The following is a 25,985-nucleotide window of genomic DNA, read 5'->3' as shown; positions in this document are numbered from 1 at the left end:
ATCCCTAAAGATCCTTCACCTTCGGACTTATCCAAAATAAAAACTGCGATCAAATCTTCGCAAATCATTTCAAGCAACTTAAAACATTCGCTTATCCCATCTGTTGCGAATTGTGCCAGATTATATGCTCTTCCCAAAATTCATAAAAGTGGTATTCCTTTCCGCCCTATTGTATCAAATTTAGGTACTGATTCGTATCCTTTAGCTAAATATTTAGTTTCTAGATTTTCCACTCTCTTAGACAATAACATTTACACCATAAAAAATTTAATAGAGTTTGTAAAAAAGGTTAAAAACATTTCTCCTAGTAATTTACTCATGGTTTCTTTTGATGTAAAATCATTATTCACCAATGTCCCAGTGGAGGGTGCATTAAGATGTCTAGAAACCAGACTTCGCGAATTTCATTTCTCTTGCATCGAAATTGATGAGCTAATTTCTCTCACTCAACTCTGTTTGAAACAAACACATTTTGTTTTCCAAAATAAATATTACAAGCAAACTGAGGGATTAGCCATGGGAAGCCCCCTCAGTCCCATCCTGGCTGATATCTACATGCATTATTATGAATCAAAATTGTTTGAAACTTTAAACTTCCCGGCATGGTTCCGCTACGTAGACGATACTTTTACCCTGTTTGAAGGTAATAAAGATGATTTAAATAAAGTTCTTTCAACAATGAATTCTATTGATCCTGCTATTCAGTTCACTTTTGAACTTGAGACTTGCAATTCTCTTCCGTTTCTCGACATTCTGGTCACACGTAACACATCCAACTTCAGTACTACAGTTTACCGTAAACCTTCATCGGTTTGCCTTCCACCACACTTTAAATCATGTCATCCGACTAAACAAAAGTTAGCTTCATTTTATTCCTATGTTTTCCGTGCTCTTCAAGTTTGCTCCTCCAAACTAGCCCTTGATGAAGAACTAAATTATTTAAAAGCAATAGCTATTGACAGGGGCTTTTCACCCAACATTATTAATCAAGCAGTTAAAAAATTCTCATCTCAACACACTAAAAGCCACACTCTTATTTTAGGAGATTATAAAAATTCTGTTGTCATTCCCTTCTTTCCATCAATTAGCTATAAAGTTGCACATATTTTGCAGAAGTTTAATTTTCGGGTTGTTTATTCTCCCATCAATAAAATTCCAACTTCTATACTCAAGGACCCCATTCCGGATATGAATTCCTGGGGTATTTATAGGATTCCTTGCCAGTGTGGTTTAATTTACATTGGCCAAACTAGGAGAGCCTTAAAATTTCGCGTCAAAGAACATGAGGCATATGTTAGAAAAAAGGAAACACAGAAGTCTTCTGTTGCTCAACATTGTTGGTCCGAAAATCACACTTTCAATTTTTCTGCTGCCAAAATTATTCAAAAAACATCTTCCATTGGAGAACTGGATTTTATAGAGGCATTTCACATTCATAAAAATCTTTCTGTTCTAGTTAACGATCCTAATTCAATTCCAAATTTGCCTTCGGCTTTTAGAGAAATTATGTTTTAGTTCTGGTTTCGCCAACAGATGGCGTCACTTGCTTATTCTTGTCCAGGCTTTCTTATCTTATCTAATCATTATTTCCTATCTTGTTCATTTGCGGTTTTGCAGCTGAAGATGATGGTTCGGTAAAACCATCGAAACTAGTCCTGTGAAAATTTTGTAGGTATAACGCTGATTTTTGTTGTTTGACTTCTGAATTAGTATAAGAAATATATCTATTGAGTTAGATATTTCAATAAATAAAGAATGAAGAAAAATAACACCTTCTAAAAGCCTTTCAATAATAATACAGAGGATGTTTACATACTTTTAAAACAATTTCGGGGGTGTTTAATTAAGGTTTAAAATGCAAAGAGCATTTTTTTAAATGCTCGATCTGATAGCTATTTTTCCGGATTATAAGTCTACAACGTGATTTTCATGGTAAAAGTGCTTTTTTTAAAATATCTAGGGATACTGATTTCCATTCCTCTTTCCTTGCTTTCCACAGTCCGTCAATCGTGGTGGGTTTGAACCTAGAAAGAACTCCTTTTAAGAGACCAGGGGCACAATAGTCTATTCATAAAGTTCAGGAAACTTTGCGGGAGTACGTTGTAAAGGTATATATGCAGTAGCTATACCATTCTTCATTTTTTCAAGAAATGCATTGATCTTTTCGAAGATGACTTGTTGCTTTGTCTCGATGAAGTTTCGCTCTTATATAAAGGTCGTTCAAATGAAAGTGGCATTGCTGTAACAGCTCAGCCATTTAAAGAGAAAGATGACTGTGCATGCACCTATTGAGGACGCAGTGTGCTGGGATTGCATGGAATATCGTCATATCCTGCCAGATGTTTGGTTGATAACGGCAGAGCGCGTTAAATGTTAATGGATCGTTCGCATCATGAATGCCTCCAAATGGTGTCAACGCGCGGTCGTGCAATTTTTAACAGCGTGAAGTATGAGTGCTTCTGAAATCTATCGTCGAATGCAAACTGTGCATGACATGGAATGTATGAAACGCAGATCGGTATTTCGATGGCGTAGGGATTTTCATAGTGGAAGAAACAGTACTGACAATTGGCCACAATCTGGTTAAGGGCATGCGGTGATTACCCAGGAAGCAGTTGCAGATGTGGACCGTCTGGTGAAAATGAATCGACGAATCACCACTCTAAAAATAACGGAGGACATGTGTATGAGCCTAGGAAGTGTGCACACAATACTGCGTGAAAGGTTATGATACCGCAAAGTTTGTGCGCAATGGATGCCAAAACATCTGACAGAGGAGCAAAAGATTCATCGCATATCTGTTTCCATGCAACACCTTATGCGGTACCACAAAATAGGGAACCAATTCCTTTCAAGGATCATTGCCGTTGCTGAAACATAATGCCATCACTTTGATCCAGCCACCAAAAGCATGAGCATGGAATGGCGACACTCTTCATCCCCACACCCGAAGAAGGCTCGCACATCCACTAGAGCTGGTAAAGTCATGCTAATGTGCTTCTTGGACGTTGACGGCCCACTACTGTTGGAATGGCTATCATTGCTGCCTCATACTGTGCCACACTGCAGAAACTGAGAATATCAAGAAACCGCCGACGTGGCATGCTGTCACGCGGGGTTATCCTCTTGTATGATAATGCTCGTTCTCATGTGGCCGGGGGGCGCCAAACATTGTTACGGTAATTCCGCTGGGAGGTTCTCTAACATCCCCCTTACAGCCCGGACCTCTCACCGTGTGACTACCACATCTTTGGTCACTCAAGAAATCTCTGAAGGGACTGCGATTAGCCGACGATAATGAGGTCCAAGCTACCGTTGAAAATTGAAACTTGACGCACACTTTAGTCTTTTTTTAAATTTATCTCTTATCTTATATCTATTCTTATAACTTTTAAAAGAAATGTTAAAAACATGATTTAATTATATATATATGTATGTAATAAAACCAAAGTCAGAATTAACTGAAGAGCAGGAATTTGGATGCCGTAGATGTGCTGATCCATAATGACTAGGAAATTGGAGGCGAAGGCAGATTAAATCTTCAGTTTTTTTTTTTCAGCAACATGTTACGGCTACACACAAGTCGACCCATTAAATGTGTCTGTTCAAAAATGCTTACATTTTTATAACTTTGTAGCAAGAAAGCAGCAGCAGACAGACAGCAGTGCAGCTAGGCCAAAGCGTAGAAAGAAAGTGTGTAATGTTCAGAATGAAATCTGAAGTCAAACTGAGTTAGTTTTGGTTTTCAAAACATTCTGATTGGACAGTTGATATTTCTTAAAAATTACTATTGGCTGTTTCAATTTTAGTTCTATTTACATCATCAGAATTACGTAAGAATCATATGACATAGAATTTTCTCGAAATGAAGCAGTGCAAATAGAGGTTACCATTTTTAGAATAGAGAAGGAAAATTAATTTACGCTGCTAATTTAATCTTTTTCATATTCTTTTTCTTACATATCCCTCCTTCAAGAAGAAAAAGGCTTAGCGACAGAGAAGCCTTTTTAAAGAGAAAGCGTTAAAGTACTAGCAAATGAAAAAAAAAAAAAAACATAAATCATAAAATTTTGATCCTGTAAAGTATAATTTATAAATATCAATTTTTTTAATCAATTTTAAGTTTTAGAGTTTTAGAGAGAATTTTTGAGCATTTCAGTCCAAAAGTCTTTTGTTTGAGAGCTCACAAATCATAATTCTTCAGGGAAGGTTCTTGTTATCACAAAATATAACAAAATCAATTTTTACATAATCATTACTAATAATTAAATGTAACGCACATAAATATTGATGATACTAATTTCCATACTGATAAATTACATTTTAACACCATAAATATAATAGGATAACAGTTTCAGAAATTATGGTTTCACCGCTATTATCTTTCATTTACAATTCCTGATTTTACCAAACTGGAAGGCCTCGCAATACTTCTAAACAAACATATCTTTCAATAGGGCTGTCCTCTTGAGCTAACCAGTGTGTTCTCTGCACTGGTGGCACAGGGTGCCTAGGCAAATTTGGATAACACTTCTATGAAGAACAGGCACACTTTGATAATGTAAAACGCCTTTTTTTTTTTTTTCGAATATCCATTATGAATTTCCGTTACACTTACTTGGAAGTTTGAAGAGATGGTTGGTTATTGCAGACATTGCGATGACATTTCCACTGGAATTTCAACGCACAGGACATGTGCGCTGTCGATTCAGTTGTAATAACATAATCAAACTCAGAAGCAAATTGGAGGCGAATGCAGATTAAATCTTCAGTTTCATTTTCAGCAACATGTGGTGGCTACACACAAGTCGGCACATTAAATGTGCCTGTGGGCTTACACTTTTTATAACTTTGTAGCAAGAAAGCAGCAGCAGGCAGACAGCAGTGCCGCCAGGCCAAAGCACGGAAAGTAAGTGCGTAATGTACAGGATGAAATCTCAAGTCAGACTGAGTTAGTTTTGGTTCTCAAAGCATTGTGATTGGATGATAAATATTGCTGTAAAATTACTATTGGCTGGTTGAGTTCAAGTTCAATTTACATCATCCTAATTACGTAAGAATCATTTGACATAGATTTTTCTCGAAATGACGCAGTGCAGAGAGGGGTTACTACTTTTAGAAATAGAGAAGGGAAATTTACGTTGCTAATTTAATCTTTTATATATTCTTTATTTTTCTTACATATATACATATATAAAAATTCTAAATATATACTAGTTACTCATGACAGTATTCGAAATAAAACATCTGTTCTACAAGGGGTAGGGTCCTTGATCCAGGCACCCTGGTGCTACACCGTTGCCCCAGTGCGTCAGTGCATTGAAAATTGGTTCCACAACCAACACCGGAGTTTCTTCACTCAGATATCCATCGTCTTGTGGACCACTGGCACACTTGTTTCAACTTACAAGATGACTTTCTTTTGTATACTAATTTATATTAAAATCATTAAACTGTTTCTCAAACCGACCGTAGTGCTACTTTCATTTGAACGACCCATATAAAATCATTGGGATAAAGAAATGGTATTTTTTCTGCAACTATCAAACGTAGAACTTTCTCTTTTATAGTACATTGAGTTGATTTTTACATTTTTTTACACTCTTTATATTTTTAATTACCCGCTGTAAAAGACTCCTATGTCAATCGTAAACCCTTTACTGAAACTCCCTTTGCATTGACATACCAGTTTTGTACAGTTTTTTCGGATCGTTTTCGAAAATAAATAAACCTTTTTTTTGTACAGTGGTGTAGGTGAACCCACGCTTCATCAAGGGTCTGGTGTATTTCCTTTTATCTCCTACTAAATAGCTTTCATACAGGATTCTACAAATTATTCTGAGTTGGCGAACATTAGGTTTTTTTTTTTTTTTTTTAACTTTCTTAAGTTTTAAATCATCGTTTATTATTTTATTTATTGCTGCTACAGATATTCTTAAAGACTGAGCAATTGATTTCCGTATCGGCGGATTTTCTGTTGTAACCCAGCCATCTAAGTCTAGAAGCATTGGAAATAGGTACGTACCTTTTTGGGATATTCGTTTCGAGTCTTCTTTCCATGCAGAAGTAATGATTGATGGTTTTTTTTTTTTTTTTTTTTTTTCGTTCCGCTTGATAATGTTGCTCATTTTGCATTTTAAAAATTTTAATACTATACATTTTACGACGTTTTTGAGTTACGAAACAGGAAAATTTATCTTCGGAAAGCACAAAAACATATTCTCCAATCCACAGCTTGTTTACAAGCTACACTTTTAAAGAATAAATTTTAAAATTATAGACGCTAATTCTCATTTCAAATAATATAGTGACATTAAAAATTTTTGTTCCAAAATATTTGCTTTTTAAAATTCTTTACCTAAATCGTTTCAATAATGCGTAAACACACTCTGTACTTAATTTGAGAATAAGAACATTATTATAACTGATAAGAATAACATATTTAATTTAACGGTGGGCAAAAGGCAACCTTGACTTACAACGGAAAAAATTCTAAATATATATTTTGCACTTAGTAAAGAGTTCGGTTTTGGTAAAATGTAAAATTAGATAATAAATTTAGTGCATGCTTGTTAAAAATGAGGCTTACTCTTATTTAAGTCTTACTTCAGCAGCTTGACTAAGTTTGGAATTGCCTAGTGATGCTTTCGTGATATGTAATATTCATCTGGAGTTATTATTTACATACCACTTTAAGCTCTTAGTCTTTACTTTTCATAACTTTTTTTTTACTTAGTCTTTACTCTTAGAATTCTTAGACTTTACATAGAACACTTTATCTGATATATTTTTATCTAACATGAATTTATTTTAATATGGTAGAGAAGGGTACAGAAATCTATTTAAGCAAATTCTATAATAATGTTATGTATATGTTATGATCTATTCTCGATATGAAAATACACCTGAACCCTAGACCGCGGCACTTTAGCTGAAACTGAGTATTGATTTCAAGCGTAAAATTATTAATCTAGCATAATATTAGTTAACAATATTTGCCATTGCAATCAATTTAATATATCCAAAATTCTGTGAATTTTTTATTAATTTCTTCTATTAATTTAATTGATAAAGTGAGATTAGTGAGATTTTAGTAGATACTTTAGTAGATATTTAGTAAATAAAAAATTAATCTAAAATTCAAATTCTTATGTCAATTAATCTAAGATTCAAATTCTAATGTGAAGGACTTTTCTGGCACATCTTTTTAAAAGTAGATTAGCTTGCTGTGCATTGAAAATGTTAATATCATTTTTTAATTTTATTTATACCGTGATAAATCAATTCCATTCTATTAGGATATTTCTCAAAGACGTTTTCACTTAAAGGCGAGAGATGGCGCCACCAACCAATAAAAATTCTGCCTGAATTCATTCCGAAATTAGCCTTAAAGATGTATCGTCGATTAATTTTGAGAAATACGCTGTTTTTATAGAAAAAAGTACTATGATTGATATACAGGTTTTGATTACTGACCATTTATAAATCTGTTATTATATTACAGCTTGAAACTTAATGACAAACACCATAAAACGAAATACCTACATCGAATTTAAAAAAAAAAAAAAAGAAAAAAAAAAAAAGAAATAGTTTCTGTGATAGTCAAAGATAACATTGAATTTGAGTCAAAGATAACATTGAATAAACAATGAATACCTCAAAATACTTAAAAGCGACTCATCAAAAAATACTTAAAGACATTTTCACTTCTTGAATGAATGTTTTTCTTGCATCTTACCCTTTAATAGAACAAATAAAATTTCGAGCATCACTTCAAAAAAATTCACACGAAGGCTATCTCTGTGCTGATCTAGGCTGTAATATGACTTAATATGGCTTTCAAACTTAAATTACATGCGGACCAAATGCACGATCTGGAAACATCTCCCGGCCAGAACACTTTTTTTAAAACAAAATTAAAATTTGTGAATAGCAAAATGAAAAATATTTTAAATAAATTTTAAATTTTACTTGTGAAATATTTGCTTTAACATGATTAAACAGTAATAATAATATTGAAAAGGGAAAAAATTCAAATTCTTATTTCTTTTCTAACTGAAACTAAAATTTTGTACTTGCAAGTAGTTTTTTTTTTTTTTTTGTTCTGTTGTTGTTGTTTTTGTTGGTTACACTTTGTAATTCAAATATATTGAACGCTAAGTATTAAATTTTCAAACTAACATTTATTTCAAAGCATTCTAACTTGTTTAATTATCGTTAAACGCTTTAATTTAAATTAAAAATAAACAAATCATGAAAACAATTTAAGTTTTCAGAGATATTTTTTAAGTGGAATGAAATTCTGAAATAATGACAACTTAGTCTATGTCTCTTATTTATGTATTTTTCTTCGACATATAAATAAAAATAGATACGTTTACATATAAATTATTATAAATTTCTTTATTTAGTATTACAGCTTGAAACTTAATGACGTACAATTCTGAAAAAAAAAAAAAAAAAAAAAAAAAAAAAATGCTAGAAATTATCTTCATCACGGATTGTAAATGCTCCTTGTTAAATCGGGTTCATTTCTCGTGAATTTTCAGCTATGAAAATAGCTGTTTGCATTTAAATGTATTCCTGAACACAGCCATTATTCTTAGTGTAAAAAGAAAAAGCTAAAAACTAAGTACCTGTTAGAAAATTCGACATAATTGTAAAAGTTTTCCATTAATTGATTCCAGTTTCAAATGCCACCTTAATTTTTTATTCAAGGGTATGATAATAAAAGATAATAATAAACTTCAATATATATATATGTATCTTATAATTAATTTTCAATTTTTAATGCTCTTGCTTCATTCTGAAACATTCTGAAAAAAAAAAAAAACTATTTTATTCTACGAACAAAAGAAACGAAACGAGTTGAGACCTAGTTTTGCCACTTCATCCCATGGGTTACTCAAAGCAGCAAAATGAAACAACTATCATTCCTATAAAAGAACAATTTGCAGATATTATAGAGTAATTTAAGAAAAATAGTGAGCACAGAGAATGCTTTCATCAGCGTCTCCAAAATTTTCGAAATTTACTGTTCCAAACGAGCTGTAACCTCGCTTTAGAGTAACCATACTTCTTTGTATGAATAAGGCTTACTCTCTATCAAACAACAGTGTGAACCTACTGCTGCAGCACAAAAGTTAGTTATCATCAACTGGAGCGGCTAAGGCAACAAAAATCAGAGTAACATTCCTAATTTCCAGGTTCAGAGGTTTAAATATAGAAACTGCTTCTTTAGTTTCAGAAGTGCAAATGACGAAAGAGAAGTCTGTCTTCAGGCGATAACAATGAGAAAAAGGAATTAAAGCTACTGTGTCCTCCACTGATAAAAAATGAAAACAATTCTGAAATAATTCCCTTAAAAGACGAGAGTAAAGGCAGATTGGATAGGGAATCATTAATTAGAACTGAAAAATTTTTATACATGTGAGCCTTAAAATGTCGTTGTGAGGAACATGAGTCATATGCTATGAAAAACTTAACACATAAATCCTCTGTAGCCCAGTTATACTGTTGGTCAAAAAATTCCATTTTTCATTTTTCTGCTGCCGCAATTATTCAAAAAACATCCTTTATTGGCAAATTAGATTTTATAGAGGAGTTTTACAGCTATAAAATTCTCGCAGTTGTAGTTATCAGTCCCAATCCGTCCTCAGATTTTAAGAAAATGATCTCATTTTCATCAATAGATGGCACCAGTAGCTTGGCTTTCTTTTTTCATTATTATTGCCTGAGCATAGGCTTCTCTTTCGCAATTTGCATTTCTGCAGTTGAAGAAGAAGGTTCCATATTTAAATCTTCCAATCTATCCTTCGCACATTACACTGATTTGTGCTGCCTTAGCACATCCAATAATGGTTATTTGGCGTGTTATTTTAATTCACATTTTGTTATAATTAAGTTCTAAGTATATTTTAAATGATATTTTTAGAAGTTGATTAGTACAACACTCTTTTTATTTGAGTACAAATCGGTTTTTAACAAAAGTTTCCCTCCACCTCAAGTATCGTCTGCGCAGACACTTCGCGTCGGCGTGTTTAATCATATTTTGTAAAATAATTTTTGACATTTGAAAGAAGAAGACTTGCTTTAGAACACTGTTTTGTGAAGTTTGAAAAAAAAATGCGATTATCATTTAGTATAAGGTGATTGAATTGGAACTATCAAGCTACCAGAATAGAATCATCATTTACTTCACTTCTGGTGCAAAAAGTCAGCTACAGAATGTCACCAAATCGTGTGTTCAGCTTGAAGTACTAATGTTGTATCATATGACACTGTGAAGGTTTGGTATCGAAAGCTAAAAAACAAGGAATATGATATTCAAGAAACAGAAGGCTCTGACCGGCCTACTGATGCTGCTGAGGCCCTCCTAAGAGAACTTCTAAAAGAAGATCAGTATGCAACCGTTCGAAGGCTTGCTAAGAAGTTAAATGTCAGTGCTATGCCCATTAGTCGTGTTATGCATCGCCTAAACTTGACTCACAACTTCAAGCGCTGGGTGCGCATGAGCTGTCTCAAACAGATAAGGACAGAGGTTTTCGAGCCTACACTAATCCGCTCGAATATCAACGCAAAGATAAAATTCTGGGCCGGATCTTCACTTGTGATGAAAAGTGGATTTACTTCACCAACACACGTAGAAAAGTGGTTTGATCTGCGCCTGGTAAGCCCGTTGGCAGCATCTTAAAGCGCAATTTGACTAACAAAAGGATCATGCTTTGTATCTGGTGGGATTGCCGTGATACTGCCCACAATGAGCATCTGGAAAAAGATAAAACTTTCGACAGTAAGGTGTACAGCTAGATGCTAGCCCGCGTTAACGCTGCTATCGAGGAAAAACGAACTGAATTTCCGGAGCAAAATGATAATGCAAGAAAGACTACACGTGTCTGCATTCACGGGCTGGACTCTGTACAGACTCGAATGGGATCTTATGCAATACCCACCATATAGCCCCGACATCATTCCTTCAGACTTTCTACTTTTTCTCACACCTGCATCTACATCTTGCTGGTGCTATCTTCCATTCTGCACAGGACGTCCGAAATGAAGTTGATCTGTTTTTGGACTCGAGGCACCAACAAGTTCCTAGCCTACCAAAACGTATTCAGAAAATCATAGATTTTGGTGGTGGTTACTGCTTGCTGCTTTCATGTTTATTTTTTTCTAATGTTATCAAGAACTTTTTTTTTTCGTAAAACTTTTGTTACATCCAGATATTTAATATGAGCGAATATATAGCACATTGCTTTAAAGCGCCTATTTGTACACATGGCTGTATGGCTTCCAACCCAAATCCATGTCATTGTTTTATGGCACGACGAATGTATAACTCACATTGTTGAGATAATCGATGCGTTTATTTCGAAGGAGACCGTAGCATGCTATTACGAAAATCAGTAACGTTCTCCAGGTTAAAAACATGTTTCGCATAATTTCTTTTCCATATTATTTTCTGAACTCTTCTGACGCTATTTTTCAGCAAGTTTATGTATAGTAGCTTCCATTAGTGGTTTAGTTACAGCTTTAAATCTGTTTCCATTTTAACCACAACATTAAGGGACTTCTTACAGTACTGATACCACAGTATTGACAAATCACAACTTGAAAATAATAGCTGGTATTTTAGTTTGTTTTGGATATGGTTAATTTAGAAAAAATAGTATTTATAATAAATTCATTTATTAAGCGTAAATGTCAGAAAGCAGCAAAATATTTTTTTAATTGGGTGTAAAATAAATCTAAAATGAAATTAGTTGATTATACGTATACTATTTAAAAAATTTAAACAAAACGATTTTGTGCAGCCCGTTTAAATTTAGAAAAGAGCTATTCCTGAAAATAAACCACTTATGCTCTGCACTACAAGATCCCATGTAAGGAATATCTTTGATTCTTTAGTCTAAATTTTCTTGCAAGAGAGAATCTAAATAAATAATTTCAGAGGGAAGTTTTAAAGAAATATTTAGAGACAGTTTGCATGAACTGGCAAGGATACGTTTCATAATCAGAATATTTTCTCCTTTACGTAAAGAATAAGCTAAGAAAATTAACATTAGAAAAATTCAAAAGCCAAGGAATAAATAAGCAATGCACTAAAACGCTTTCATTAGGCATAATCCTGTTGCCATATTGTATAAAGGTAGGTACAGTAAAACATAATGATAAAAAAGAGGCGAGGGAGTATGACACACTATGGCGTACTGTTCTTAAATCCAGATTATCTCATCCCTGAGACTTAGCTTTTCCTTTTTGCTTCTGATTAAATGGAAAAGTATGTGACAATTCAAAATTATTCCCCTAATTTCAAATAACCATACCTTTTTTGCTTCTACCTCTGTGGGTGCAGAGACTGCTACTTCTTGTTTTCCTTTCCTCCACAAAACAATACAAAAAATATAACTATTCTGGAACAGGCAACAATTAATGAGCCAAGTATTTATGGTCGCGAACATCAGCTGAAATAAAAGGCATATTTAATCTGCCTCAGCTACCAAGTTTGCTCTTCATTATGGATCAACATCTAAGTATCTACGCAATCAAAATATTTTTGTCATTATATCTTAGTCTGCGTCTTTACACATATGTATATATATTGTGCATGGAATTATCTACTTCGTGGAAGATTTCTGATGGAAATTAGCTGTTCGGCTGTTACGTAAAGTTCTAATCTTTAACGACTTCCTTTATTTAAAGAGTTTCTTTATGCATAGCACAATTATTTATCATAAATTAATTAGGCGCCTGACAGCTTCAGCCTTATTCTTAATAATAATCAGCAGGCACGGCTTTGAATTTGGTGAGTTTAACGCCTTAAGTCTAATCTTTAAAACATTATCCTTTAAACGTATACATAACATGTTATAGTTTAACAGCCCATATGCAGGGCAATATATTTTTAAACAGTTTAATTAATTTTAGATAAATTTTAAAATATTCAAAAACTAAATATTTTATTTTGGATATTTAAATATTCTTTTGAGAACAATTCTTCCTCCGCGCAATTTTTAAGAGCGAAGATAAAAGATGTACTCAAATGAACTTGATACATAATTTTTAATTAACCAATCTATTCAAATATGAGAGATAACTAATAAAAAATATAATTTAAAATTTTGTAGCAGAATAAGGTTAAAATTTAGGTGTCAGGAATTCTAAGATTATAATCTAAATTTTCTTCTAAAATAATACTTTGTTCATTATGTTGTGCAACCAAAGGGATGCATACGTATTACCTCATCCCGCCATAAACCCGAATCGTAAAATTCATGCGAGATGTTAAGTTTAAAAAACCATATCTTAAGATTTGACTTCTTATAAAAAATCAAATTATGACATTTTAACTTAATTCTTTTATAATCACCTTCACCTTTTGACAAAATTTCGTTTAGATGAAAGTAGTAAAAAATGTAAGATGGTTGTTTTCGTGTCATTTCGACGATATTTGATAGCATATGCCCCTCCATACAGACAACATATAGCAGTATTTCATGGATAGGTGTGTTTCAGTCTTTGAAAAGAAAATATACTCTCAGTAGAAATATTTGGATCAAAATTGTAAAAAGTATGAAATTCTTGTAAACTTACGGATAAGGAACTTTTATTATTTTAGATCCACTTTTTTCTTCGAACGTGTTTCTCACGTGATGCTTCTGTTTCAAAGGTTTGTACTCCGGCAGTTTGAAATCCAGCTTAGTAGATGGTAAGATGCCGGTTTTTGCTAAATTGGCAATTCTTTCTTTAGTTTTTTCTGCACTTTCCTGCATAACCAGTTCCTTCATTAGACTCATCTCCAAGAAAGCCGTTCCTTCTTGGAGGAGGCAAGAACACAAGATGCAGAGCACCAGGCAGAGTAAAAACCATCGCGACTCCAGGTGGTTTAGCTTCATCTATGCCTCCTGGAAGTAAAAAATAAACTATTAAGTGCAGTGTAATAGAACAGCTTTATGGTAGGGTGATCCCAAAACTTGCTTGCTTATTACTCGAGTAATTAATGCAAAGTCTCATGCACAGATGCCTTTTGACTAAGAGAAAAAAAGAGAAAGTCATGAACTTCTAATGAAAAAAAGTAAAAGAAACAAAATTTTCAGCAAGATAATTTCTGTATACATTGAAAAGTAAAAAAGTTCTCTCAGCATGTAAAAATAAATAACAAAAAGAAAAAAAGCTTTAATTAATATAATAACATAAAAATTTTAATTACCGTATACGCTCCCGTAATGTCCGCACTTTTTTACTTCCTTGTACGAAGTAAAAAGGAAGTATTGTAATCGCGAAAAGTTTCAGGCAGCATATTTCAACGAAAATATCCATTTTAACCGCTATCGAATGCAATTTAACGATGTTTTTGCGTGATATCTGTACGTAAGGACAGAATAAAATACTCTTTTCCTTCAATAAAATTATAAAACTGTTTTAAAATTAATTCTGAAGAGAATTTTTCGTGGCGTCTGTACGAACGTATGTACGTACGTGCGTACGTACGTACGTACGTATCTCGCATAACTCAAAAAGGAGTAGCCTCAGAACGTTGAAATTTTGTATATAGGACTGCTATAACATGTAGATGTGCACCTCGTATTTTGGTTGCAATCGGCCGCACCAAACGTACATAAATATATTTATATATATATCCACTCTATTACCCGGCTCAGTGATCTCAGTTTCTTTACTCTTATATGTTTGTAAATTGTACATTTTTTGCTTTAAAAATGATTGAATTATGTTGTTTTTATCTTCCGGTTAAGGATTTTATGCCTTTGGTAAATCTGTGTGCAATATTTTTAGAATTATCAGCAATTTTAAAGTTGTTTAATTGCCACTAACCCTGTTTTTAATGGCGGCCATTGATGTTTACATTTGAAACAGGAGACTAGTGGATTTGTTGCCAATCTAGAGAAACTTAGGTTCGCAACAGCAAAGATAACGCATTCATTTATTATTGCCAATTAAATCATGCTTAATTCTTTCTGGAATTTTTTCGAGGAAATAAGCGTTTGAGATTTACTTCGTAATTTTTAATATAGATATTTTGAGTTTTTATGTATTTTTGCCTTGTCGCGAAGTGAAAACTGAATTAATTAAATGAGAAATACTCAATCGTCTGTGAAAAACTGTTTCTTTTTGTTTTGTTTGCTTAATTTCTTTTATACATAGTTCTAGCTTTATTATAGTATTTGAATAGAACATGTGGCAACGATTAGATAATTCTCTAAATGATATACATTTTGTGCATTCTGAGTTATAATATGAATGAAATATAATACTGTTAAGTAAACCTAGCGCCAGAGTGTGGCTATGGTAGACAAAGTGAATTTTAAAGAATGCATTTATTCTATTGTGGTTTATGCGCTGTCGGCGAAGTAGGTTTAATTCAATCTAATAAGTTTAAATAAAATGCAAGAAAAATGCGTATAATTTTATATTCCGTACAAGGAAGTCATGTGGTGTATACATCAGATTTTTTACACTAAAATGCAGATGCGGACATTACACGGGTCGTTCAAATGTCGCGCTTTTTCTCTTGAGTAGTTTTGGGTGTAAATTTCATTTCAAACAGCCAAGTTAAGTTCTAAATAGAAGAAAATAGCGTAAGTAATAAAAGTATCAAATTTAAAGTTGTCTAATAGCTACCTAAAATTTACAAACTGACTTTCTCTCATCCACATATATAATATAAATTACCCCGTTTGTACGTTATTATAATACTCGGAGCGTATTAGTTCGCACAGGAGGACAATATAGAGGCACAAATTAACCAACTTTTGCAATTTTAATATTTACTTTTACACAAATTAAATAAAGGTTGGTTCTTTCAATATCTTGCACACATTATTTTTAAAAAAAAATATATGTTTGAAGCACTGTATGAAAATCCATTTCGTTTCGTCATTCGCCACAACCAGCCTTCACTGAATTGCGATTTAGGAATGTCTTCTTCTCTTGGCCTAGCAAGCGCTCTTATTTGGCACATTTCCTGTGTTACTGCGTACCCTTGAGCACGCATATCACGGATATACGCCACTGCCACTACTTCTTTTTCGAAGTTCGGAAACTTACATTTCGAACCACGAAAGATCTTGTTTTGTTCCTTGCCGCCAGTTGATCACGCAGTTTGCTCCAATTGCGCACACACTTTTCGCCTACCTTATATACTCTTGCTCCTGCATTTTTTTTCCATTTTCCTGGGTAAATTCTACGGTTTTCAGTTCAAAAGCCGCTGTATAGCTGCTGTATTTTCCCATTTCAAGCACGCTACTTGCTAACTACAACGAACTCTAAATGATACTATGAATGAAAAGAGAAAGCTTGACTTACACAAATGCTCCAAGGAGGAGGGAGGGGAAAGTAAGTTCATTGCAAAACATTATTTCCTGAAAGTCAGTGTAGTGAAAACCTGTTAGGACTGCCTTCATTGGGGTGCGGATATAGAGCGGGTCGCTTTTTTTTTTTTTTTTTTTTTTACATAAATTTTTATCTGTAAAGTTGGGGTGCGGACATTACACAAGCGTATACGGTAATACACTAGTTAAGTAAATAATAAATATATAGCTAAGGAAAGAGTACTTGAATACTGTTATTCTTAATACAAATAAAACAAAGAAAAATTTGAAGAATAACTGGAAATGCCACTTGAATAAATAACAGTTTATTCTCGGAACTAACAAAAGCTCTTGCAGTATAAAATACTGATCATGTAGAAACTTAAGTAGGGGTGAATCTGAAAAAAGTGGACAAAATTTTACGGGGTGATAAAACGCAGCTGTAAGAGCAATATTCGTCACAGAATGTGTAGTCGGAACACAAGCGGTGAGGAGTTAAAAGGTAGTTTTGCATTGTCACATTTAACGCAAGAATGAGAGGAGATACTTCAGAAAACATTTTATTAATAGGAATTTAATTGATGTGCATGCTCAAAGAAATTGCACGAAAGACCCTGCGCTAGCTGTAATGCAAGCTTCACACCTGCGGGATAGGGACTGACGCACATTTGCGAAGACACAAGGTATTTCTCGAATATTGCCGGCAATAACGGCGATCCTGGCGACTATAGATCTGTATAGATGTCAACGGGGCACTCGGAGATTAGGTTTTTCATATGGACCCGCAGGAAAAGTCCAAACACGAGAGATCCGGTGCTCTTGGTGGGCAAGCTCTGGGACCACCTCGACCTATCCATCGCCCTGGATATTTCGTAGTTCATATAACCAGTCATCCTCTGGGCAATCCACAGTAGAAATTGCCGTTGGATGCAAGGATCGATCTTTTTATACCATTTACTATGCACCTAGTGGCTCGCCCAAACTTTCTGTGACGAATATTGCTTGTGTAGCAGCTTTCTATCGCCTCATAGAATTTTGTCCCCTTTTTCAGTCCATGGCAAACGCTTACTCATTAAGGATTGGTTAGTAATGGCCGAATTTATCTCTCATTTAACAGTCACATCACCAAAAGATTAGGTTATGTTATTTTGAATACGGCAAAGCACACAAAGGCTATCTGCCTAAGAGAAGGGATTATTTGTGGAGGACTTTTCGAAGATAAACTGGTTCATCTTTCTTGTTACATATGGGGAAACGAATAAAATCAACCATGAAACCAGCCCGTTCGCCTGAAATTTAGCCGAGATGGAACTCCCAGCTTTCAGCGGTTTAACTATTGTGGGTTTAACCACAAGTGGGGCCTCATCATGGACAGAATTTCTTAGGATTTCAAATTCAAAACCCAACCACACAGCAGCCTATATCGCTAGCCACTATTAAATGCTGCGGCTTTAATACCTCGAAGTAGATAAACAAGAATTATATAAAAAGAAATGATAAAGATAATGTGCAGAGCAGTTTTTTTTATCTTGAACGATTCAGTTCTCTGAGAAGTGCTACAAGTGGAAGACTTCTGTAAGTACAATGTTTTTATACACTTTAATATTAAAATTATAAAGAGCATTTGGCAAAAACTGCATTTTGCCGCACATTGGTATTCTTGCTCAAAAATATTCATCGGGAATGCCTTAACACAATTCAATAGACAAAGAAGGTTATGCTCTTTCCGCCGGTGATGTCACTTATTTACAGACGTGGGAGAGAGAGTCAGTGACATCACATAAGAGAGAGACGTGGGAGAAAGAGTCAGTGACATCACATAACTTTCTATTATAGTAACTTTGGCCCAACTCATGAGTCGGTGGTAATCACCAAGCACACTCCTGAGGCATGAGTGGCATACTGACAAATTATTCTTCACCATTCGAAAGCAAATAATGCTTCGGTATTTAACTTCGAATGCAGAAACAAAGTTTGCCAACAATGCAGATGATATACAACTTCTAATCATAATTCTGATGACGTGTATAAAAGTGTGATTTCGCCAGTAGATGACCTCCCGCCAGTTCTATGTTTTAAATAGTAGCAGAGAGTTTAGGTTAAAATAACACACCGAATAACGATTATTGGAGAAGTTAAATAGCAAGATTCATAGTAATGTTTGTAAATTTCGTGGGACTAGTTTCGTGGTTTAAATACAGAACCACCTACTTCAGCTACCTAAGTGTAATAACCTTTTGTGTTATAAGTGCTTCGCACGGTGGCGTCGCAGCCTTAGGCAGCTGAAGAAGGTGCTTCTGTATTTAAAGCATCGATACTAATCCTGAAAAATTCACAAACATTACGCTGATTCACTATGCTCATTGTAAACTCACTATCGAATTTTTGAACCAAAAACATTACCTATTGGCGGGAGATAATAAGAAACGTCTACTGTAGTCATCGGAAATTTTACGTTTTGTGTCATTCATTTATAACTCCATGTTATTCCCATAACCGACACAAACAGCACGTGTTTCTGAGACTCCTTTTGTCAATGCTTTATTTTCTTCTTTTTCCCCCCTTCAAGTAATTTAGTTGAAGGTAATTTAGCTTCAAGTAATTTAGCTAAACAATTTAGCTAACCCCTTCAAGTAATTTAGCTAAAGGTCCCTCCTCATGAGGAGGGACCTTTAGCTGCCCTCGAAATCGATTGAGTGCTGTAATATATGTACGCCAAATACAAGGTTGTTATTGCGATTTTAACATTCTTTTATTTTGCACATTCTAAACGTTTACTGGAGTGATTTTGAAAGGTGTGAATATTTCTTCGTTGTTCTTAAAATCATCTTCATTCTATGCGGATTCCACGCTTGATACAAATTATAACTGATCGATCAACATAAGTGTTTCTCCAATTCTTTCTTTTTGTTATTTCTGTTCAAGTCTGATAAATATTTTCATCATGGCCATAGGTTTGATATTATTTTGATGATGATATGATGTATTGCATATGCTGTACTTCCATACTGAACCAAGAGACTATTATTTTGACTGTTCTTTTCTTACTATACTGAGGTAATGTGATGCCTTTTGAACTTAATTTTGATCTATAAGAAAATATATAAAGACTATGATCTAAGTTAATATCTACTATAGCCTCTCAGATGATACAGTGGTTAGGGGAGCTTACTGCGGTACGGAAGAGCCCGGCTTCTAATCCCGGATATTGTCCGTGCGGCATTGAGGACTCTAAATATGCGACGAGCCGAAAGTTCTCTCTAGAGTTTGGCAGTAGGAAAAGATTGGTGGAAGACCTTCGGATCCGTCTCCCCGGGTAGCTCCCCATCAAAATTGGGAGGACAGAACTGAGCTAAGTACTGTCAACCTGTACGGTGCTCAAGGCTCTTGACAACGACAGGCGCCATCTTGCTCTCCATGCCACTTTGAATTTGGCGTGTTTGTTCTCATTTTACTGTCAAACAAGTGAGATAAGTCACAATACAACACAACGTACTTACTATAAAAATTATGAAATACCGCATTTTTCGAATTAATTACGGACAAATCCAGGTGGTGACGAATTAAAGTCTACAACATTTTAGTCCCAGTGCCACAGTAGAGCCCAAAAGAACTTTTAGAGCTAAATTCATGAAAACTCAACTATGCTCTCGCCGAACGTTAAGTCACGTCCTTCCATCGATATGCTAATCACTTACTACAACAATACGCATAGAGCAATACAATCGTTCCTTATATTAGTTCTTAAATTATATTCGTTCTGAAAGTCAGAATTCTGGAATAAAATTCTAATTTTTAATTAATTATGCACATACTATATATATGCTTGTCTTAGATGAAAAAAAAGTAAGTAACCCTTTCTGTACTAAAAATAGTAAATACTTATAATAGATTGCTCTAAACACTGCGTCATTTCAAAATTAATTCATGTCATCTGACAATTGCCAAAAACTAATGACTCAGATACGTACACTGCGCAAAAAAAAAAAAAAGGGGGGGGGAGGGAACACTTTTCTCCCTTTCTACTGGGCCGATTGATGAAATTCAAAAATCGAAAGAGCGACTTAAGATATATGTTAGATTTATATATAGCATTGTTCTAACATAAGTATTTTGACACTTCTGAAATAACATACCATTTTTTTCCATATTTCGATTCTACGGCTAAAATTATGTTTAGACATTAAATTCTGTATTTTTGGTGAGCAGTTTATGGAGAAATTTAAAACGTTATCTTGGCAAAATGTTTTCAGATTGCTCCAAGAATAATTCACTTGGCGAACTTTTTAATTTATAGCAACATATTTTCCTTTGCCTTTTCTCTTTGTGCCCGGGCGAGAAGAAAAGTCATCGTTCATACTTTCAAATAATTTTAACAAAGTGCGTAGACCACATTCGTTATTATCGATTGTAATAAATACACCAAATCTCACAACTCTAATTTTTTGCCAGGTGTTCCTAGAAATACATCTATTTTAAGATGATGTTAAAAATTTTATAGGTATTTATTATTTAAATTTTATAGGTATACAAATATTTTTCCGGAAAATTTATAAAAAATATTTAAAAATACAAATTTTAAAAATAAATAATAAAAAATGGGTGAATTATATTTGGATTAAGCCTAAATTTCGAACTCTGGAAGAAGGCATTAAGTAAGTTTAATAAAAAATAGATATTAATAAATATATATCAAATTCAATTAACATCGAGGAGCTAAAATTTTGAGAGCTAATGTTTTTAAAAACTACCTTTGCGACCTTTGCAGAACTTGGCAGTTTGGCATAATTTGAGTCGTAGAATCAAAATATGGAAAAAAAATTGGCAAATTATTTCAGAAAAAGTCCGATTTTGTGTCAAAATACCTATATTACAGCAAAGCTATATATAAATTTAATACATATCCTAAGTCGTGCTTTCGAGACGTGAAAAACGCAAGTTGAATTTCTTCAATCGTCCCAGTAGAACGGGAGATATAGAACTGCCCCATTTCTTTTTTCCGCAGTATACATAATGCTTAAGCCCTTAACGATTTCAAATCTGGGAAACGAAACTGGAAGATCAACCAAGAGAGGTATAAAGCTCAGCTGAAACAAAATTACTGAGCACTTAACTTTCATCTTGGATACATCGCATTCTTTCTCTCGCTTTCGTCTTGCTAACCTTCTTATCTCCGCTTCTTTACTCTACCACAATTAATTTGTTAGAAAATGTAGAAAAGATTTTAAAAAAATGAGGTCAAATTACGCCTACTGAAGTGTGTAATCAAATCAAAAATGTGGTCTTCAAGAATTGTTATACCCAAAAAATGTGTTAAATCGTGCATATAGGGCGTTTACAGAAAGTTGTAATGCAGCAAATAGTAGAAATTCAAAACTAGCCACTTTTTCTTATGTGCATCATTTTGTTCCTTTTCTTGCTTCTTGACTCGACGAATTTTATGGATTATTCCTCTCAAAGCAGACTTTAGTGCTCCAGTGACTCCGAAAGTACCTTTATTCATCTAACAGCAAATAATTAACATCTTATTTAACAGTCTGCTGACAATATGCATTCATGACTTCATTCAATCTCTTCCATAAGCATCCATTTGCAGGAATCAGCTAAAAGCTTGATTCGACTGACTGGCCGCGTATTGCTACATATTCATGCTCCAGTGATGCCGTTTTCTGCACACCAAGGTGACAACTGGGATGTCAGTATTGGTTAACGAATGTCAGACACCACGAAATTTACATTAATTCTACTGAATGATGGTTAGAACAACCTGTATTTTGAATTAGAATGTAATATGATACTCGTGGTCGTTATCATTATTTTTCGCTGTAGATGAAATTGTTCTAATGCTGTCTAGAGGAAGATCATTCTTTTCATGTACCGATATTACTAATCTTTTGAACCGACAAATTTCCAATATATTTCTTTTCTACAATAATCTGTGAAAATTAACAGATGACAGCAGGATGAATTGCATAATAACAAATACAGAACCGCTTCAGAACGCTCCCGCAACGTTATGCAAGTTGGCTGCTTTCGAAAATAAAAAAATCTTCACGACGGTGCAGAGGCATAAGGGAATGCCCACAAGCTGAACATCAGTTTTTCACTTGAAACTGATCGTCGGAAAATTTGTGCCAAACTGGCGTTTTTCCTAAATGTGTGTATCTGTGTTCTTTTATAAAGCTAGCCGGCTACGCTTTCTGGAAACACAGATTTCAAACACTGAATGAACCTGGAACAGTTGTTCACAAAACATGGATTGCCTCGAGAAACAATTTTCGTTGATCAGTGAAAAGATATTTGAGCATCGAAGTAAAGAACTTCCTCGTACGAAGTAAAGAAAAATTTCAGGTATCCTATTTCAACGAAAATATCCATCTTAAAGGTTCTCCAATTCATTTAAATTTTTTGTCTGACATCTGTACGTAAAGACAGAATGAAGGACTCTTTTTTTATTTCTCAAACGAATGTTAAAATGGATTTTTTCGTGACGTTGATATGTGTTTTGCATACCTCAAAAACAATTCGTCGTAGAACATACAAATTTTGTTTATGAGACTGATACTTTTGATATAAAAATTCCTTACCCAGCTTTTATATTCTCATCGTTGATCGTAGTCATACGCTTCCAAAGACAGAAAGATTTTAAATGACGAAAATATTCATTTCTTGGCAATGTCAAATTAAAAAAAAGGGGGGGATTATTTTTGGACAAATAAGGACATCTAACTTTTAATGCCGTCTCCCGTTTTCTATACTTTATTTTGAGAAAGTTTTACACTCGTTATGAAAAAATAAATTTATAAGAATTTTGACTACCGTACGACAAAAATTGACCGGGATATTTAATTTCAAAATTTACAGTTTTTGATGACATTTTCAACTTGCCATGAGGGATCGGTTAATTAAGTTAGAATAATTTGTGGAAATAAGTTTAAAAGAAGTGAAGGAAAACGTACAAAGGAGCCATGTGGTATCTGCATCAGATTGATTGTACAATAGAGTGCTACAACGTGTATTTGTGCACTTCCCTCTTTGGTTGCAGTCTGGCGCACCTACACCCATTCTCGGGTCGGTGAGCTCAGTTTTTTTTTTTTTTTTTTTTTTTTTTTTTATTCTTATTCTTATTCTTATTTGTTGGTAAATTGTGTATTTTTTGCTTTAAAAGTGATTGAATTATGTTGTTCTTATGTTCCGGTTAAGGAAATTTTTGCCTTAATCTGCGTGCAAAGTTGTAGAATTATCAACAGTTTTAAAAGATTTTTAAATGCTACTAAGCCTAGCAAAGACGCCATTTGTTTACATACTCTTAGTAGAATAGGAAATTACGTCAGTTTCTGCACCAACTTCAGTGTCTTTTTGCCGAGTGGCACCAAAATCAAAATTTTTAGTTTTGTGCACTGAAAAATCTATCTTCTGCCCTCTGGTCGAATTGGCGTGCTTTGGCATGGAAAGTCTAATTTTAATTGTAGGAATTGTTTTTTTAACTGTTTTTAACTGTATTTGGTGTTTTAGATTTTTCTGTATTTTGCAATTTTTAATGAGGATATAAAGTATTTTCCCCTCCTTCCTAGCGTGCCTTCGTGGTGTGGTGGTCTGCAAGCTGGGCCGGTATTCCAGAGGTCCAAAATGGTGTTGGATGATGATTCTCCTCACCCAGGATTTGACTATTCGGTCCCCTAAAAACCACATTCGGCCTTTAAATTGGGGAGTATATAAGGTATTTCTCCCGCCTTCGTGGTGTAGTGGTTCTGCACGCTGGGCCGGTATTCCAGAGGTCCGTGGTTCGATTCCTGGCGAAGGCGTTGCATATTTTTCAATCTCTCTTGCTTCCAAAAAATTCGAATGCCTCTACAAAGATATTTTTAGTTTTTATGTATTTTTGCCTTGCCGCGAAGGGAGAACTGAACTTATTGAATGAAAAATATATCTCATCCAATTCTAGGAAATAAGTTTAAATGAAAAGCATAAAAAGTTTGCATAATTTAACAGGCCATAGGCGGACGTAATGTGGTGCCCACATCAGATTTCTTTTTATTTTGTTTTACTATACGGGAAAGTGCAACATATACTCGTATTTGTCTAAATTATAAATTAATTTAAAATTATTAATTGATTTAATTTATTTTTGGCAGTTGTTCGCATTACTAACACTTTATGACTTTGTTTCCTTCTGCATTCCTCCTTTCTCTTTCACTGAGAGCAACTTTTTCTAGACAAAATTTAAAAAGCAACTCTTTTCTTCTCCTAGATAGCTCCTACGTCGCGATTTTAAAATATTGAAAAAACATTAGAAAAGCGAAAATATTAAATAAGGAAGGGTATTTGAAATGTCCCGGTATTAATAGTGAAAATTCTTTTCATGCTTGAAATCAACATGTGCTTTGATAGTCGAAAGAAAAGCATATAATTATTTAAACTATTAAGTATAACATTAAATAGTTGGTAGAATACTGAAGGTTTAGTATAAGTCACTTTTATTAAAATTACGATCTATGTTCATTTCAGATCCAAAAAAACGAAACATTAGGTTATATATCTATAACTATATATATTGTATGATCTTAAATTCATTTAGTGCGAAAACAAGTTACTACTACTTGCGCAATTGCTGCAAAGTAAGTTAATAATAATTTATTTCCTAAACAATATTGATTAATTGATTATATTATCTCCTAATTAAAGTAGAATTATTTTAAAAGAGTGAATCCATACTGGGAAGTTATATTTTGAAAGATGTTTTGAAGTAACTTGAAAGTAAAATGTTAATAATGTTTTAACGGGGACTGGAATTAACTCATCATGAAGAACAAAATTTCAATTGTAAAATGAAAAATTAAATTAAAAGCATGTAATCATTGTCATTGATCGGAAATTAGTTGACTTTTTCAAGGGGAACAAACCAACTCCCGTTCAACGAACAATAATTAATAAATAAATACGTAAATACGAAGGTGTTTCGTCTTTACTCGAGTAATAAGGTTAAGCCAAACTGGCAATTCTATATATATATAAAGTGAGTTAAAATTTTGGACTTTCAGTGTGAAAAATCTTACGAAAATGTAGCTGAGATTGAATAAATTTAATTTTTTAAAAATTTATGATTATAGTAATTAGTAAAGTGTAATATGCTTGTGTAAAGGACTATTGAACCAACTGAAAAATGTTTTAAATAATATTTAGCGAACGAAATGGAAATTAAAACTTAGCAAAAAAAAATTTCTGAAAGCTTTCAGACTTTATATTAACGTTTTGTGTATTATGTTTATTTATTAAATATCATGTCCTTAAGCCATAAACTTCAATTCAGTAGCAATATCACAAAATAATTTTAAAAGAGCATACTTTTAGAATTTCTGATATACAGTTTCGTGCGTTGAAGACAAAAATGTTTTTTTTTGGGGGGGGTATAGTGTTGCCATTGCTTGCTTTGAAATAGTAAGAGTTTTTTAATCAAAAATTCGTTAAATTTTTATAAATATGAAATATATAATGAAACAAATTCAAAGTTAGGGCCACCAGATGCCCATATTCAAGTGCAGAACTAGGCTATTCAAAATCTGATGTCTCTACGTACCATTGTTTTTTCACAGTACGAGAATTCTTATTCGTATTCTTAAGGATTAAAACAAAAACTTTTGTATACTGATACTGTTT

At 33.7% G+C, this 25,985-nt stretch overlaps 1 protein-coding gene across 1 annotated transcript in view; it reads right to left on the bottom strand.

The window, feature by feature from the left end:
• Nucleotides 1-25,985, bottom strand: part of LOC118192641 (uncharacterized) — a 64,257-nt gene that overhangs the window by 8,603 nt on the left and 29,669 nt on the right. Inside the window, exon 2 of the mRNA XM_085813609.1 lies at nt 13,594-13,904. Within this exon, the coding sequence (XP_085669735.1) occupies nt 13,594-13,895 (302 nt within the window). The 5' untranslated portion in view covers nt 13,896-13,904. The remainder of the gene's footprint in view (nt 1-13,593; nt 13,905-25,985) is intronic.

The sequence above is a fragment of the Stegodyphus dumicola genome, chromosome 3 (assembly GCF_044657685.1).
Source record: "Stegodyphus dumicola isolate Sdum_Otavi_A_Nest chromosome 3, ASM4465768v1".
In the NCBI taxonomy this organism is placed as follows: Eukaryota; Metazoa; Arthropoda; class Arachnida; order Araneae; family Eresidae; genus Stegodyphus; species Stegodyphus dumicola.
Note: the sequence above shows the minus strand (reverse complement) of the source record. Positions and strands in the feature narration are given on the sequence as shown.